The sequence below is a fragment of the Giraffa tippelskirchi genome, chromosome 12 (genome assembly GCF_054371585.1).
Source record: "Giraffa tippelskirchi isolate mGirTip1 chromosome 12, T2T-mGirTip1v1.2.pri, whole genome shotgun sequence".
Lineage (NCBI taxonomy): Eukaryota > Metazoa > Chordata > Mammalia > Artiodactyla > Giraffidae > Giraffa > Giraffa tippelskirchi.
The window spans coordinates 40,275,720-40,292,907 of NC_137286.1; the positions used below are offsets into that span (position 1 = coordinate 40,275,720).

General features: G+C 50.7%; 1 protein-coding gene across 1 annotated transcript in view; it reads right to left on the reverse strand.

Moving 5' to 3' along the window:
* Positions 1-251: 251 nt before the first annotated feature.
* CEMIP (cell migration inducing hyaluronidase 1) overlaps positions 252-17,188 on the reverse strand; it is a 160,893-nt gene continuing 143,956 nt past the window's right edge. The window contains exons 23-29 of the mRNA XM_081546724.1: positions 12,897-13,108; positions 11,511-11,696; positions 8,194-8,398; positions 7,923-8,009; positions 6,853-7,010; positions 2,749-2,849; positions 252-629 (exon numbers count right to left, since the gene is read on the reverse strand). Coding sequence (XP_081402850.1) covers positions 502-629; positions 2,749-2,849; positions 6,853-7,010; positions 7,923-8,009; positions 8,194-8,398; positions 11,511-11,696; positions 12,897-13,108 — 1,077 coding nt within the window. The 3' untranslated portion in view covers positions 252-501. The remainder of the gene's footprint in view (positions 630-2,748; positions 2,850-6,852; positions 7,011-7,922; positions 8,010-8,193; positions 8,399-11,510; positions 11,697-12,896; positions 13,109-17,188) is intronic.

A 17,188-nucleotide genomic window follows, 5' to 3' on the forward strand; every position in this document is an offset into this window, starting at 1 on the left:
CACTCTGCCTACACCCGAGCTCTGAACCCCGTGGAGGTCGGGTCCCGCTTACAGGAATGAGGATTCTTCCTGCACCTCCCGCCCTAACATTGTGCTGGAGAGCATGGAGATCTGTGAGCCCCCCACCCTCAGGATCCCTCCCAGCTGGAGCAGAACTCCTGCCAAAGGGGACTGTTTTTGCCAGTAGAGCCCAGGGCTCCCTGTGGTCCCCACAGCCCCCACCACAGAGGCACAGATAGAGAGACCCCCGGGAGGCTGCAAGGAGGAGAAGGTTTGCAGCATCAGCCCACGTGGCCCCAGGGCTGCAGGTAGACATTTGAGGGGGGCAGGCGGCAGCCCCAGGGGGCTTGGAACTCTCCCCCTGGCCCATCAGGGCTGACACGTGGCCTTCCTGGGCAGCTGCCAGACCGGGGCTATGGGAGCCGGCCTCGCTGCCCCGGGCTGCCGCCCAGACTCCAGTGTCAGAGTCCACTGTGGGGGTACATGGGGTGGTGGCAGTCCTCACAGCTTCTTCTTCCTCACCACCGGGATGGGCACCACTTGGAAGATTTTGGCGTGGTGGTCCTCAGTGTCCAGGGTCACCCAGGTGGGCCGGAAGCTGCCTTTGAAGCCAACGAATACCATTTTCTCTGCAAAGCAGTAAAGTTGCATAAGCAGAAACTTCACGAGAGAATGGCCATGTACCCACTGACTTTGGGGGTTCCCCATTGCCATTCCCTGGCCCCCTCCAGACACCCCCTCCTCCAGCTGCACTGGACTGTGTCTGCCTGGGAAGAGCTTTGTGCCCTGTTACCAATGGTGTCTGGCGTTGGTCCGTATGGGGCACACAGGGTCTCACCTGAGCCTCCAGCCACCTGTGTGGAGTGCTGGCTCTGCTCTATGCAGGGGACCCCCCAAGAAACCAGTCGCCATCAAGCTGACCCTACAATTGGCAGCAAGTGCCTGCTCCTCTCTGAAGCCCTGTGTCCCCATCTGTCAAGTAATGGCATTCAACTACAAGATCTCTGCCCCAGCTCCAATATCCCGTGGCTTTAGAAGGAAGTTCTGAGCAGCGGAGAAATTTGCCTAGGGGCCCTGAGCAGATGGTGTGGCCCAGCCAGAGCTCTAGAATCCCAAGCCCCATGCGGGGCCCTCTGTCCCACAGCTCAGAGCCTGGCCCCGTCCGAGGGATGTGGGGATCCACGTTGACACGGGGCAATGGCCTCGCCTGGTAGGCCATACACATGCATCACCCCTGGGAAAGTGTCCCTTGACTGAACAACATCACCTTTATGTTCATCAGTTTTTGGCAACAGGGTCTTAATTAATTGATTTTTTTGGGGACTCAGTCATCTAGCATGTGGGATCTTTGTTCCCTGACCAGGGATCAAACCTGTGCCCCCAGTTTTGGAAGGCAGATTCTTAACCACTAGACCACTGGGGAAGTCCCAGGGTCCTAATTTAAGGCACACAGGCCCCCTAGATGCTTTCAGTCCTGGACTGGGGAAGATGCTTCTCTTTTCCTTGTTTTCTCTTTTGGCTCATTGGAAGGACTTTCGTTGTTCCTGAATTTCCTCTGTGAGAGGCCTGTGATAAGCTTCCCATATGATGGGTTGCTAGCTTCGATGTGTTTTGCAATCAGGATGCCCTGGCCGCTGAGGACGGCTGGCTTTGAGTTAGAAGATTAGGATCCAAATTCTAATCTTAAATGACTAATTCTCAAGTGGCTCTACCTTAAATGGAAATCACAGTACCTGTCATACAGGTTATTAATGAATACCAGATCTATATAGGATGTTCAGCAAGGCACAAGGCTGTGCGTTTATGATAACTATTGGGCTGGCCAAAAAGTTCATTCATGTTTTTCTGTTTTAAAAAAAACCAAATCCAGAAACAAATATGATGTTCTATAACATCGTTTGGAAAACCCAAATGAACATTTTGGCCAACCCAATACAGTGGACATTATTATCAGGAAGGTTGCTTGGCCTCCTCTCTCAGCCTCCCCAAGGACTCTCATCACGCAGTCTGTGATGATGGTGATGAAATGCTGACATTTTTGTTCTGGTTGGCTTCCTCCCTGAGGAGTCTGTGCCAGGCTTTATGGCAGAAGAGCTGTGTGACCTTGGACAAGCCATGTATATTCTCAAATGAGAGCTTTGCCAGCTACAAAGGACTGTACAAATGCTGGCCATTGGCAGGAAAGCTGGGGCAGAGGTAGTGACTCTGGCCAATCCAGGTAGCAGGAACTGAGACAGGAGGGTCAGACTGAGCCCCTTTTCTGTGGATTGTTGTTTTTCATTCGTTAAGTCGTGTCTGATTTTCTTCGACCCCATGGACCGTATCTCACCAGGCTCCTCAGTCCATGGAATTTTATAGGCAAGAATACTGCAGTGGGTTTCCATTTCCTCCTCCAGGGGATCTTCCCAACCCAGGGGTGGAACTCATGTCTCCTGCATTGGCAGGCGGGTTCTTTATACTGAGCCACCAGGGAAGCCCTTTCTGCTGATACTTTTGTGGATAAAAAGGGCCACTTGCTGAGTCGATGGGTAAGTGATTCTGTCAATTTCCTTTGGGTATCTGATCACATGTTAGAATGCCATTACTGCAGGGCAGGGACGGTGGCCAGGTAGCCTCTTGCCCTGCACAACTGTGGACCGCAGGTTGTGTTGAAGATTCTGAAGTCACACCAGGTTTGGGGGGAAGTGGTCTGGCCTCAGCAGGAGGCCCGGGCATCCAGACTCAGTGTCAGTGCCTTTTTGTCCTTACCTCTCAGTTTGAGTCCCTTGTCTGCCCCGAGTTTTTCCAGCACTCTGGTCCACGGGCCTCTGGAGATGTATCTTCCCTTTGATGCCATGAGAACTATGGAACTGAACCAGAAAGGACAAATGAGATGACTGGACAACAAAGTGGGGTAAGGAGTTCCCGGGAAGGGATGCTGCATGGTGGCTGGTGGGACTTGAGTCAGCAGTGCCCAGAGCCCTGCCAGGGACCGGGGGAGAGCAGGATTGTGTGCCGAGCTGACTGGCTCTTTCCATGTGATGGCCAACATCCTGAACATCCTCCCACACGTCTGGCTGCAGCTGGTGCCCGTGACCTTCTCTCTGAGCCTGCTCTCAGCTCACTGCTGCTCCATGGCTGTCCCCAAAGAGGACAGAGCTGGCATACAGAGCCCACCATCGGGGACCAGCTCCCATGCCAGAGCCAGGCACACAAATGACTTCAGTGTGCATCTCTTAACCTGAAGGTGCAGGGACTGTGTAGGACCAGATGGAAATGTGGTAATGGAGGAAGCAGAGTGTTGAGTCACCCTGTGCTCAGGGGAGGGTTAACCCCTCAAGTTCATGCCCCACTATCTCCACTCAGGCAGGACAGTGTGACTGTTTCATGCTACAAATGGGGAGATGGAGGCACGTGGTTACTAAGCACTGGGTTGAACAAAAAGAATGGAAAAACCTGAATGAATTCTTTGGCCAAGCCAATAGCTAGGATGACCTGCCAAAGGGGAGCCATGCCTGGGGTGGGAGGAGGAGCAGGCCTGGGGCTGCCCAGCCTGAAGGTCTCGACTTGCAAAAGCCTTGCTGAGGAGCTGAGGTCTCTAGTCCCCTGGCCTGGGTGCGATCAGGCCAAAGTGCACCTGGAGAACGGCCATTGTAGGGGTCCACGCAGCCTGCTGGGCCAGACAGCGGGAAATGCACACCTCCCCCAGGAACAGAAACAGGGGCAGAGGCCCACTGGGGCTTCTAGTTTTCCTCAGAGGAATCCTGTAACCACAGACCACAGTCCAGACATGGAAAAACTGTATAGGACTCTGGAAGCCATTGTTACCCCCATACGCGTCCCACAGGGAGCAGAAAGAGAGCTGTCAAAATGTAAAGAGCTCATGTGTGGGAAGAGCAGAGAGGAGGGGAGCTGGGCCGCCCCTGGCTCCTCTGGATCACAGAGGGGCCGGGGAGGAGGGGGGCGGTGCATTGCCAACACCCTTGACTCTAGATTCTGAATTCGGGCTCTGTTCCCAGGAGACTGTCCCCGTCGCTCCCATTCAGAAACGAAGCTAACACCCCTTTGGCTCAGTTAAGCTTCCTTGCTGGGCTGGACTCAAATGAAGAGCATGGCCTCTGGGAGTGGGCAGGGAGACGGACGGAGCTTCTCATGTGCCCCGGCCTCCTGGCAGCACCGGAAGCAGCCTGCACTCTTCAGGGGCCCCTCTCTGCCTGGCCTGAGCTTCTCATGCCCACTGAGCCCCCACACCTGTCAACACGAGATTCCGAAGGGGTGCTGACAGAGGCAGCCCCTGGAAGCCATCCTGGAAGGTTCTGGTGGAAGCAGTTGCCTCCTCCTTTCCCTGGGGCCCTGGGGCTGGGGCGGCCCTGTGGTGGGGTGGGAAGGTGGGGCCACCTGGCTGGGACCTGCGGGGACAGTGGGCCAGGACCTGCCTTGCCTTATTCCTTCAAGCCCTGCTGCTCTCCCTGAGGTCTGGGGGGTACCTGGTTCTTGCCTGGGTACCCGGTGCCAACCAAGGGCATGCTTCATAGCAGGTACTTGGCGAGGGCTGTCCCCAGCAAGGTGCACTGGGGCTGCAGCACGGGCTGAGAGGAGCCCTGGATGGGGAGGCCCGACGCCTTTCACCCCTGGTTTTCAACAGAGCAGCTCTGCATTTCGGTTTCTTACTTTTTTGTTTTTTAATTTGCTTGGGCTCAGTAGTTGCAGCCCACTCGAGCTTAGTTGCTCTGCAGCACCTCAGTTCCTGATCAGGGATAGAACCCTCATCCCTTGTATCGCAAGGCAGATTCTTAACCACTGGACCACCAGGGAAGTTCCTGCATTTCAGTTTCTTATTCTAGGCTTCTGCATCCTATTTCATTTCCAGGAAAAGTCCTCTAGCCCCCAAAGGCACAAAAACTACAAATATCTAGATGATCCTCTGTTTCCCCAAATCGGTTAATCTCTTGCTTCTGTATGAATATGCACGTGAAACCATGATGCTGAAGAAGCTCATGACCAAAGGTGGTCAAGCACCACCCCTGTCTTTGGAATCTCACACAGTGTCCAGTTCAAGTCAGGCCTTCATATAGCATCTGGGAAGCACATTTGTTTTCATCAGTAAATATTTTCCAAGCACCTCCTGGATGACAGGTACCACATGAAGCACTTAGACTGCCTGCTAGTCCAGGTTTTGGCTTTCGAGTGAATTCTCCATTATATCAGAAATGAAAATTCGAGTTGGATATGATCCCTGTACTGCTGTACTTAAAATGGATAACCAGCCAAGACCTACTGTACAGCACATGGAGCTCTGCTCAAAGTTATGTGGCAGCTCAGATGGGAGGGGAGTTTTGGGGAGAATGGATACATGTATATGTGTGGCTCAGTCCCTTGGCGGAGAAGGCAATGGCACCCCACTCCAGTACTCTTGCCTGGAAAATCCCATGGACGGAGGAGCCTGGTAGGCTATAGTCCATGGGGTCGCTAAGAGTCGGACACGACTGAGCGACTTCACTTTCACTTTTCCCTTTCATGCACTGGAGAAGGAAATGGCAACCCACTCCAGTATTCTTGCCTGGAGAATCCTAGGGATGGCGGAGCCTGGTGGGCTGCCGTCTATGGGGTCGCACAGAGTCGGACACGACTGAAGCGACTTACCAGCAGTCCCTTGGCTGTCCATCTGAAACTATCACAATACTTAATTGGCTATTCGCTAATATAAAATAAAAGGCTTTAAAAAATAAAAATCCAGACCCTAGATGAGGGAGCAGATACACCCACTGGTCCTCTGTGGGGGCAGGGATGGGTAGAAGCTTTTGGTTGGATCAGAATAGACCTCACCAAACAGGTGATTTGTGAGCTAGATTTGGAAGGTGGCAGGGAAATTATTCCTAGGAAAGGGGACAGGGGACACCTGTGCTTAAGAAGCTCAACCCCCTCCCCTCCAGTATGGTGTGTGGAGTCAAGTGGAGGAAGCTGGGCGAGGGAGTCTGTTGGGTCACTGTGCTGACAGTGTGGGTGGCAGATAGTTTGGAGGCGATGGAGAGGATGTCATGGGATAATGAGCAGGGGAGCCACGATGCAGGCGGAGTCAACAGGTGTGGTTACTGAGTGTGGTGATGTTGAAACCAAAGAAAGACCAGAACCAAATGTGATGCTTGGACTCTGGTGTAGCTAGTTGCCTGGATGGGAGATGACGATTTCACCAAAATGTGGCAAAGAGGGGTGGCTGGCTTAGGGGATTAAAAAATAATAATAAAAAAAAAAAGATGAGAATTCAGTTCCATAGGGGACATTTGGGTGGCGGAGTCCAAGTGGCCGTTGGATAAAGATATCTGGCATTTAGGAGGGAGACGGGGGCTGGAGAGGCTTGGCAGCCACCAACATTTGGATTGCAGCAAGAGTGCGGGCGGGGATGAGCTCACGCTGGGAGAGTGTGCCGGGTGGGGGTGGAGGGCCGGGGCAGGCTTCCCACGTGTAGCTGGTAGACTCGGCCTGACCTACATTCACAGTGGCCCCGGGCTCCCATCTCAGAGGCTCCAGGAAGGGAGGCTTCCTGGCCAGCTCCCATCATGGATGCGCAGACCACTGTTGTTATTGTTTAGTCATTCAGTTGTATCTGTTTGCAACCCCATGGACTGTAGCCCGCCAGGCTCCTCTTTCCATGGAATTCTCCAGGAAAGAATACTGGATTGGATTGCCTTTTTCTTCTCCAGGGGATCTTCCTGACCCAGGGAATGAATCCATGTCCCCTGCATTGGCAGGCAGATTCTTTACCAATGAGCTACCCGGGAAACCATGGGCAGTGTGTGGAGGCTCCCTAAGCTTCCTCAGCCTGGACTGTGATGCAGGCCCCAGGGACAGGGAGGGGGCCTCGGCCAGACTCACTTGTCGGGGATGGTTGCCACGTAATTGAAGAGCTGCCAGGGGATGCCCTGCAGGATGGCGTTCCTGAAGCCAGTGTGGTTCAGCACCTGCCCATGCTTCCCGTCAATCACCACCACTTGGATGCCATCTTCCAAGCTGGGGTACTTCTTCCCGTCCACCTGCAGACAACAGGCAACACAGAGTATGACATGGAGGGGGGGTTGGGGGAGCATCCCAAAGGCATCAGAGCCCTGAAGCTCTCCTGCCCACATGGGTCCCATGTAGGCTCTGAAGGCAGAGGGTGCCAATGCAGCTGTTCAAAGCATAAAACCCACTTCAGTCTGCAGCCCTGCGCAGTGGCTGAAGGATGTGTGTGTGTTTGTGTGCATGCTCAGTCGCTCAGTCATGTCTGACTCTTCACGACCCCATGGACTGTAGCCCACCAGGCTCCTCTGTCCATGGGATTTCCCAGGCAAGAGTGGGAATACTGGAGTGGGCTGTCATTTCCTCCTCCAGGGGATCTTCCTAACCCAGGGATCGAACTTGCGTCTCCTGCATTGGCAGGCAGGTTCTTTACCACTGAGCCACCTGGGATGGCCTCCCCCTCAAAAGACACGTTTATTACAACCTTTGGGAGTGACCGTATTTGGAGCAAGAGGCTTTGCAGATGTAATTAAGTCAATGATCTCAAGATGAGGTCATCCTGGATTTCAGATGGGCCCTAAATCCAAAGGCGGATGTCCTTATAAGGACGAGGAAGAGGGTGGTCTGAAACTCAGTCAATGGGGGTGAAGACCACAAGAGGACGGGGCGGAGGCTGGGGGAACGCAGCTGTGAGCTGGGAAGGGGGGCGTCCAGGGCTGCTGGTGGCCACAGAAGCTGGAGGAGGCCAGGGAAGGACTCGCCCTCAGCACCTGCAGAAGACAACCCTGCCAGCCCCATGGTGTTGGGCATCCAGCTTGTGAACTGCGCGGGGATAAGGTTCTGTTGTCTTCAGCCACCTGGTTGGCAGTCACTGGCGACCACAGCTTAGGCACTGACACCAGGTCTCCGTGAGCAGAGACGCCCCGGGCAGGGGGACGGTGGCTTACTTGGATGTACGCCAGGTCGTTCAGCAGGTGGAAGAAGCGCTGCTTGGCACTCTCCATCTTCACCTCCAGGAAGTGGTCCTTTGTCTTCTGGAGAAAAAACAAAAACCCAGGGCGGGTGTCAGGTTTGGGGGTCCAGCATCTGGCCCAAGGGCTGGTCGGCCCCCTCACTTCCCTGTAACCCCTCAGCCATGGGAAAGGGTTTGAGGAGGGGAGCAGAGGTCTGGAGAGGACCCTGAGGGGGTTGGGGCTCGGCTGGCCATCGGCCACTCACCAGCAGAGAACCGAAGAGCTTCTTGGGCATGGGCACGTCCACGATGGCCTTCTCCATGAACTTGGGGTAGGCCGTGGCCACGCAGTCGCTGATACCTGCGTTCTTTGGGATCAGAGCTTTAATCTTTATCCTCTCACAGCCCTTCACAGAACAGAAGGCAAACTTCTCTCTCTCGTTCTGAGCTTTCAGCTTCAGGAAAAGCAGCCTGCACACAGGAGCAGAGCGGGCGGTTCCCTTTGGTATCCGCATCTTCCTCCTCCCCCCGCTTTCTTCCTCCCTCTGCCTCCGCATTCTGTGCTGGCCACAGTACTAGACCCAGTGGGCCCCACAGAATGGAGGAGGACCACCCCCCCCACCCCTACAAGGTTGTACGTGGTTGGAGAAATGAAAAAAAAAGTATATTGAGGAAAAAGCAAATACAATTTTCATTTTCCGAGCACCTACTCTATGCTATGCTAGGCCTATGCCATCAACGGACATATTATCTCATTTAACCCTCAGACAATCTAGTCCGGCAAGCACTGTTATCATCCCCATTTCTCACATCTCAATGGCTCAGAAAAGTGAAGCGACTTGCCAGGACCACACAGCACAAAAGGGGCAGAGCTGGCATTTTATCCCCACCCTGTGCCTGGTGAGAATGCTCTCTGGCTTCCTAACTCGACGCTTCCCCAGTTATAACAAGCTGGTTATCAGGTGTCCTAGGCCATAGCAGAATAGAAGGCAGCCATTGAAGGCAGGTGCTCAGAACTTAAGAAAGAGTAACACGTTTGTCAGGCAGAAAAATCATGGAAAACGGCCTTAAGAATTCAAAAAGCCTAAGAGTTTGGCTTTCTACACAGGAAACAAGCATCCTACAACCCACCTCATCCCTGAGGCTGTCACTGACTTAAAGCCCAGTGTGATAATCAATAGGTATAATGATGAGCTAAGCAACCAATAAAAAGGGTAAATTAAGCAGCAGAATCTGCTCTAAGGGGAAAATCATAAATTAAAAAATTTTTTAATCAAAAAAGGTTCAACTTGTTGAGTGGCAGTTTACATTTGAAAAATTCACACCTCTGGATCAAAGCAATTCTCGTGATCCTAAAAGAAGATATTATGCATAGATGGTGCGATGAAGACTTCACCTTATTTACATTTTTTAAATCATAATAGTTTCTGCTGTTGTATGAGGAATATTTAATTCCTTCTCTAGTTTTCATATGGAGGGATTTTTCTAAACACTCCTGGGCCCATCCTGTCCCCTCACTGACGTCTTCCCGGGGAAAGTAGAGTGACTCATTTGACTACTGGGTGTGGGTATATAGGTCAGCCAGTGGGGTGGGATGGGGGGAGGCTCAGGTCTGCTCCCCGTGTACCCTGTTGTTGTTGTTTAGTCGCTAAGTCGTGTCTGACTCTTTGCAGCTCCAAGGACTGTAGCCCTCCAGTCTCCTCTGTCCATGGGATTTCTAAGGCAAGAATACTGGAGTGGGTTGCCATTTCCTTCTCCAGGTGATCTTCCTGACCCAGGGATTGAACCCAAGTCTCTTGCATTGGTAGGCAGATTCTTAACCACTCAGCCATCAGGGAAGTTGTTCCTTACTATCTACACATCACTTGGAAGTTATTTCCTATGGCATTTGTTATCTTCATGTATTACTGCAGGTATGAACATTACCCAGGTCCTAAACCCTAAAGACCATGCTATAATCTCCGTGGGTATCAAAAAGGAATGAGTTTTATTCACAAATACCACAGTCATATGAACATGGGATGCTTTCCTTTAATATTTTGGCATAGGCATCGGAATATCAAAGAGAGTATGCTGACTTCTTGAAAAACAGGCTTTCCCATGGGACATCAGATGAGTCTACTGTCATTGCCAGGTTTCCCTAGGCAAGCTTTTCTCCTCCACTGGACGAGGAGCTTCATAGCTGAGTTATTTGAACTCTTGTTTCATCTTTTATCTTGGTGCGCTATTTTGTTTTTCAAAAATCATATGGTCAAATGAAGAGTTTTCAGGTAAGAATGAACAAAAAAAAAAATTAGTTGCCCTTTCAAAGCTTATAGAAAACCGGCTCCAGCATTGCGTGACAGCTCGTTCAGGGCTCCTTATGAATCACAACGCTGGTTTCAGGGTAATGGCATGGCCGCTCTCGTGAAATAAGTAGCCCAGGGCTGGAGAGAGGCGCCCAGGACTGGGAAGCCCTGCTCCCCAGTAGCTCCGCCATCAGTGAGGCAGGTCCCTCTTCACCTGTTGTCCTGTCTGCCCCACTGCTGGTTTAGAACTGACATGGGGAAAGGCTGCTCTATGCCGCCTCTCCGGACCCCAACATTTTTACTTACACTTCTGGCTTTCAAATCTGAATTTCCCTTTAATCAAATTGATAAAGCCAGCCCTATCTTTATAGATATTTCTAAGCATCTTCTATTTCCTTACCATTGATTTCAGATCAAGAATGGAAAAAAAAAGTACAGCAATTTCCCTGATGGTCCAGTGACTAAGACTCTTGGCTCCCAGTGCAGGGGGCCTGGGTTCGATCCCTTCTGGTCAGAGAACTAGATCCCACATGGTGCAACTAAGAGTTCACATGTCTCAACTAAAGATGCCACGAGCCTCAACTAAGACCCAGTGCGGCCAAATAAATAAATCAAAATATTTTTTAAAAATTTTTAAAAAAGAATGGAAAAAATGGCCATGACACAATCCTTTACCCTTCGTTCCTGGAGAGCTGACTAACAACAGGCTCATCGCTCTGCAGACATGTCAGCATTCTTAAGATGTCAGAGTAAAACTCTCTCTCTCTAGAGAAGGTGACCTCCTAGCTCCCTGTCTCCAGGAACAGAGACTCTGTCCCCATGATGTCCCTACTGAATAGGACCTAGTGCAGTTCAGCAAAAAGGGGAGGACGTGGGGGTACAGAGAGGTATGTGCTCAAAACCAGCCATGCCGAATTCGTGCTAGGTTCTCTGAACAAGTCGTTACCATTCACCCTATGCCTTCTCTGCTTATTTCTGGATCAAGGATGATATCATCTGCTCCGATTGGGGTGCAAGGAGTTGAGGTCATGTGCCACATTTTCTCAGTTCTAAGATTCACTGCTTTCATGTTGTTTCTCCTAAAATAGGTGGATTCCCTACAATCCATGTGTATATTAAGAGCGTGCTTATTTTCCTCCCAAAGCTTTAAAAACAGCTTTAAAAACAATGTCACTGGTGGATGGTACAAACCACCTGAAATCAGAAGTGCCTGGAAAAGGGTATTAGGTTACCCACTGCACGGTGGGTCTTGGATTACTGGAAAGGCTGGGGGACAACTCGAGAGGGCTCCTCACCCCGAGTCCTCGTCCCAGTAGTAGTGGCTGCGGCCAGGGTGGCTCTGCTCCAGTTTGTCCATCTGCGAGGTCTTCACGAAGATGCCCGTCTTGGATGTCTGCTTCAGCAGGCGATTGTGGACGTCCGAGAGGATGGAGAAGGTGGTGCCCCGGGGGTAGCAGAGTCCCACTCGGATCCAGTCGCCCCTAGAACCGGAAGGACAGTCATCAGGTGACAAGTAAGGATGTCCCAGCCACGGGGCCTCTTTGGCGTACACTGGACAAAGACCCAAGCATTCTCCCCCGAATAGCAAGTCTACTTTTCAGTGGGGAGTTTTGAAAGAACACTTGCTGTTGGTCATGATTGGGTCACACAGTGTTCAAGGACAGAGGGAGAAATGATGACTGGAATGGATGATGGCAGTGGGTCGGTGGGGTGTCCCCGGGGTCTGCACTGTGTGTTTCATGTGGAACATTGGCTAGGAAAAATAAAAAGACCTTCTTTCAACAGGGCTAGGAGCTTCCCTAATGGCTCAGATGGTAAAGAATCTGCCTGCAATGCAGGAGACCTGGGTTCAATCACTGGGTCAAGAAGATCCCCTGGAGAGGGAAATGGCCACCCACTCCAGTATTCTTGCCTGGAGAATTCCATGGACAGAGGAGCCTGGGGGGCCATAGTCCAGTGGGTTGCAAAGAGTTGGACATGACTCAGCGACTAACACTTTCACTTTTTCACTTCAGCAGGGCTGGAGTCAAAAAACCAGGGTCTGTAAGATCTGGATTCAGCCCCTTCCTGGTTCAGCCTGATTGTGGGGCTCATCTCAGCTCTCTGGGTCTTTTTTTCTGCATCTGATAAATATTTTCTCACGAGAATACTGTGCCAAGTTAATGATGTTCATGCACAGAAGATACGTGACATAAACAAATAAATGAAGCCCTCTCCAGATGCCCTCAGCTTCACCCCTTCACCACGCAGAGTCTCGTCTTTCTCTGTAAAATGGGAATGCCAGGGATTTTTGCCATACATGAAGCACTTCGTAAAGCCAGGTTCTGGGTGAAACGCTTGCCATACACTCTCACACTCCATCCTCACTACAACTCTGCAAAGTAACACTAGGTAGGCTCATCTCCTAGATGAAGAAAGAACTGAGGCTCCGAGGGTCAGACACCCTGTGCGAGGTCATCCACGCCCGGAACAAGGCCTCAGCCGGGTCTTCTACCTCTTAACCAGTGGGTGATGTCAAGCCCTCTAGGTGCATCCTTGTGCAGGAGTGATGTGGGCTAGCCTGGGATTCTGTGAGCAGTAAGCCCAGGACTTTGCAACAAGGCCCTGTTATCACCACAGCTTTGAGCGGGGCAGGGCAGCTGTCCCCAGGTCACCTTGCTTCTATGAGGCCCCCCACTCACTTGTTGAAGTTGATGAGCCAGATGGTGAGCTCAGAGGGGGCAGTCTGGTCCCAGTGGATGGTGTAGCCCTTCTGTAGGGTGATGACTGGCTGGTACTGCTGGTAGTGCGTGCTCCTGGTCAGGGCCCCCTCCAGGTAGAGAGGGTGGTTGGGGAAGTCATTCTTGATGATCTTCATCCGCAGATTACTGGTCTTGTAGGCCTGAATGTACATCTTTTAGAGCCCAAAAAAGAAACACACAACGGGGCAATTACGAGGGGTCATCCCGGGAGCGTCTGGTTAACCTCTGAGCACAGAGTACACTTTCACAAGCACTTGCTCTTCACAGAGTCCTTTTTAGAAAGCTTGAATGAGAGGAGGCCAAATAAGGGGGCATCTCTTTCTGCTGGTGAATGCAGCCCTAGCCGTTCTGTGCAAGCTAGCCAGTGCTCTCTGTTCATCTTCAAAAAAGTACTCTGTTGAGGAGAGACCAGTGGGAACGTGGAGGGTGTCTGCTTAATTGTCAGAGAGCAAACTGGGGGGGAAAGTCAGGGGGATCAGGAATGAGGGGAGGGGAGAGAGGATTTTCACACTTCTGCTGCAGAAGCAACTCCCCTGTAACCAGCTACTGTCCTGTCTGCATTTGAGAAAGAGCCTGGCGTGTGGCCGACTTCTCCCTCTCATCCTCGGGGTCTGGCTTGAGTGTCTGGTCCCTGTGCCTATCGGCACACATCGGGTGACCAATGGTGTCTCATTTCAGAGGCAAACATGCAAGCAAGACTGTTAGCCACCGAGTCCAAGGGGCAGAAGAGCCTGACTGCTTTGAGCCACCGTTGGTTTAAAACACCATGTCCTGATGAGAACAGACCTGTGGCTGCCAAAGGCAGAGGGAGGAGAGAGGAGGATGGATTGGGAGTCTGGGGTTGGTAGAGGCAAACTATGACATTTAGGATGGATAAACAAGAGGGTCTCAATGTATAGCCCAGAAAACTAGATTCAATAGCCTGTGACAAACCATAAAGGAAAAGAGAATCTGAAAAGAAAGTCTATATGAGTATAACTGAGTCACTTTACAGCAGAGATTGGCACAACCTTGTAAATCAACTATGTTGTTGTTTAGTTGCTAAGTTGTGTCCGACTCTTTTGTGACCCCATGGACTGTAGCCCGCCAGGCTCCCCTGTCCATGGGATTTCCCAGGCAAGAATACTGGTGAGTTGCCATTTCCTTCTCCCTGAGCCACCTGAGAAGCCCCCAAATCAACTATATACTTCAATTTCAAAAATCCATTAAAAAATAAACACTGCGTCCAGGACTCCCCTGGTGGCCCAGTGGCTAAGAATCTACCTTCCAATGCAGGTGATACAGGTCTGATCCGCTACTGGGGAAATAAAACCCCACATGGCACAACACCCCACAGCTACCCAACCTTCATGCTCTAGAGCCTGTGCTCTGCAACTAGAGAAGCCCCTGTACACCACAACTAGAGAAAGACTGCATGCTGCAACAAAGATCCAGTACAGCCAAGAAATAAATAAAATAAAGCACCGTGTCCTGTTTTAGGATCTGTCCCATATTCACCAGGTGACATCCCTGTGGCTGTGGCCAAAAGAAAACATCACATCAAGATTCAATAACGTTGTGCCTTTGGAAAGAAGGAGTTCTCTTCCTTTCTGCATGTATCACATGTAAAATGGGAAGAGGAACTTCAACCCTGCCCTAACATGGAGTTGTCATGAGTCTAAGCGTTTAAAGGTATTGCATCTTAAAGCCTGTGGTAAGCTGTAAAGTGGAGGAAGGATATTATCATTATCATTTTTTGTGTTTACATGTTCTTTTCCCATCCTTTTATGTTTTTAATTGGAGGAAAATTGCTTTATGATATTGTGATGGTTTCTGTCATACATCAATATGTATGACATATTGACACATACGGTATGTATATGTATATATAGGTATAGGTATACATATGTCCCCTCCCTCTTGAACCTCCCTCTCCCATGTCCCACCCCACCCCTCCCCTCTAGGTAGTCTCAATGTACCGGATTGAGCTCCCTGCGTGAAACAGCAAATTCCCACTGGCTATCTCTTTTACATATGGTAGTGTATATGTTTCAACGCTACTCTCTCAATTCATCCCACCCTCTCCGGGAAGGAGATTATTAATAATAATTAACCAGTAGCCAATTCCGATAACCTCCAAGCTCGGTCAGCCCTTTTCCACAGAAGATAAGCAACGTATCGGGAAGAAAGGGTGGGAAGGAAGCTCAAGATCAAGGCTCCCTCCACACGGGATGTCTCGGCCTTGAATCAGGGATGCTCTCACTTTCAGAGTGCGGCTGCAAGGCGTAAGGGTCTGGTCACCCTTTAATTATGCAGGTCATGACTCCCATCCATCAGCTCCCTTCCAACCACACTTCCCTTCTGAGCTGTCCTGGATCATCATGTCACCCACTCACTCCTGGAGCGTCAGACCCTTTGTCCTGCCCACACAGACAGCAGCCCCTCGGCCTGGACCATTCCACGGGTCCGCCTTCCCTGCAGGATGCTGGGGCAGGCCTGAGGAAGTCTCACAGTGGGGAGAGGGGTGCCCCTCCAGGCTCCATCAGCCGTCTCCACTGGGTTTGTAGCATGACCTGGCACTCCTTCCACATGCCTCTGTCAGCATTTCCCAGTCTCTGCGGCAACTCTTTCCAACCTGATTGCTCTCTGCAGACCCCCTGGCTCAGGCCCACTCTCTACCCCTTCAGTGCATCACCTCCCCTTCTACTGTGGAAAGAAACACTCTGGAGCTCCCTGATCCTGGCCCCTTCTTCCTCTGTGCCCTTCTCCTGCTAATGCCAGCCCCTCCTGCCTCTGCTGGAACCTATTCCCAGAACAGCCCTGCCCCCAGGGGCCCACCTCGCCCCCCCCCCCCCCGTGGCCCTTTCCCTAGCTCCCTGCTCTGTCTCTCCCCAGATGTCAAACCACCTTACCACCTTTAGCACTTTTCTTTTCTTTCTTTTTTGATTTTAGTTCCCCAACCAGGGAACAAACCCGGGCCCTCGGCAGTGAGAGTGCAAAGTGTTCACCACCGGACCTCTAGGAAGTCCCCCTTTAGCTCTCTTCTAACGCCCACTCTGGCTGCTGATGTCCACAGTGGTGATAACTGCCTGCCTGTGGGGTGGTGGGGAGGACTTCCTCATTCCCACGTGTTCCTACCCCCACTGGGGCCCCCAGGCTCACCACCCTCCTCATCTTACAGCTCTTTGTCTCCTTGGAGACTCGCTCCTTCTGCTCATCCAATCCTGGTTATTCCTCCATATAACATCAATATAGTCACCAATATTTTCACATTCCGGGCACTTTCCTTGCCTGCTGCCCACGTGGCCACTGGGCACTGGAAATGTGGGCAGTGTGGCTGAGGCCCCAATTTTAAATTTCATTTTAATTAATTTAAATTTCAAAAGTGGTGTAAGAGAGTTTTCCCTGAAATACAGCTTTATTGTTTTGGTAGGACTAGCTTTGGCTTTAACTGTAGAAAATTTGAATGCAAACTGAATGGGCTACAGGCATAAAATATGCAGAGAATTTTGAGGACTTGGGATAGGAAAAAAAAATGAACGTAAAATGCCTCGTTAATGATTTTTTATGCGGATTACATGTTGAGATGATAGCATTTTGAATATATTGAGCTAAATAGAATCTATTATTAAAATAGATTTTACCTGTTTATTTTCCTTTTTAACGTAACTCCTGGAACATTTGAGCTCATGTGCCTGTATTGTATTTCTGGTGGAGAGGACTGGTGAGACACTTACATGTTCACTAAGAGAGTTCAACTCTCATCCTGATTTTACATATAAGAAAACGGAGGCTTCAGGAGTTTAGGTAACTTGCCCAAGGTCACACAGTAAGTGCAAGAGCCTGACCTCTGCTTACAAAGTGTTATCACTTGGGCTTTTTGAAAATCCTATTGGGTGGGGAGAAAAAATAAAAAGAAAGAAGAATAAAGAATGGCACAATTTCATTCCCTTTTATGACTGAGTATTATTTTATTGTGTATATGTACCACATCTTCTTTATCCATTCCTCTGTTGATGGACACTTAGGTTGCCTCCATGTCCTGGCTGTTGTGAACAGTGCTGTAATGAACATTGGGGTGCATGTATCTTTTTGAATTATGGTTTTCTCCACTTATATGCCCAGGAGTGGGACTGCTGGGTCATACAATAGTTCTATTTTAGTTTTTTGAGGAACCTCCATACTGTTCTCTGTAATGGCTATACCAATTTACATTCCCACCAACAGGGTAAGAGGGTTCCCTTTTCTCCACA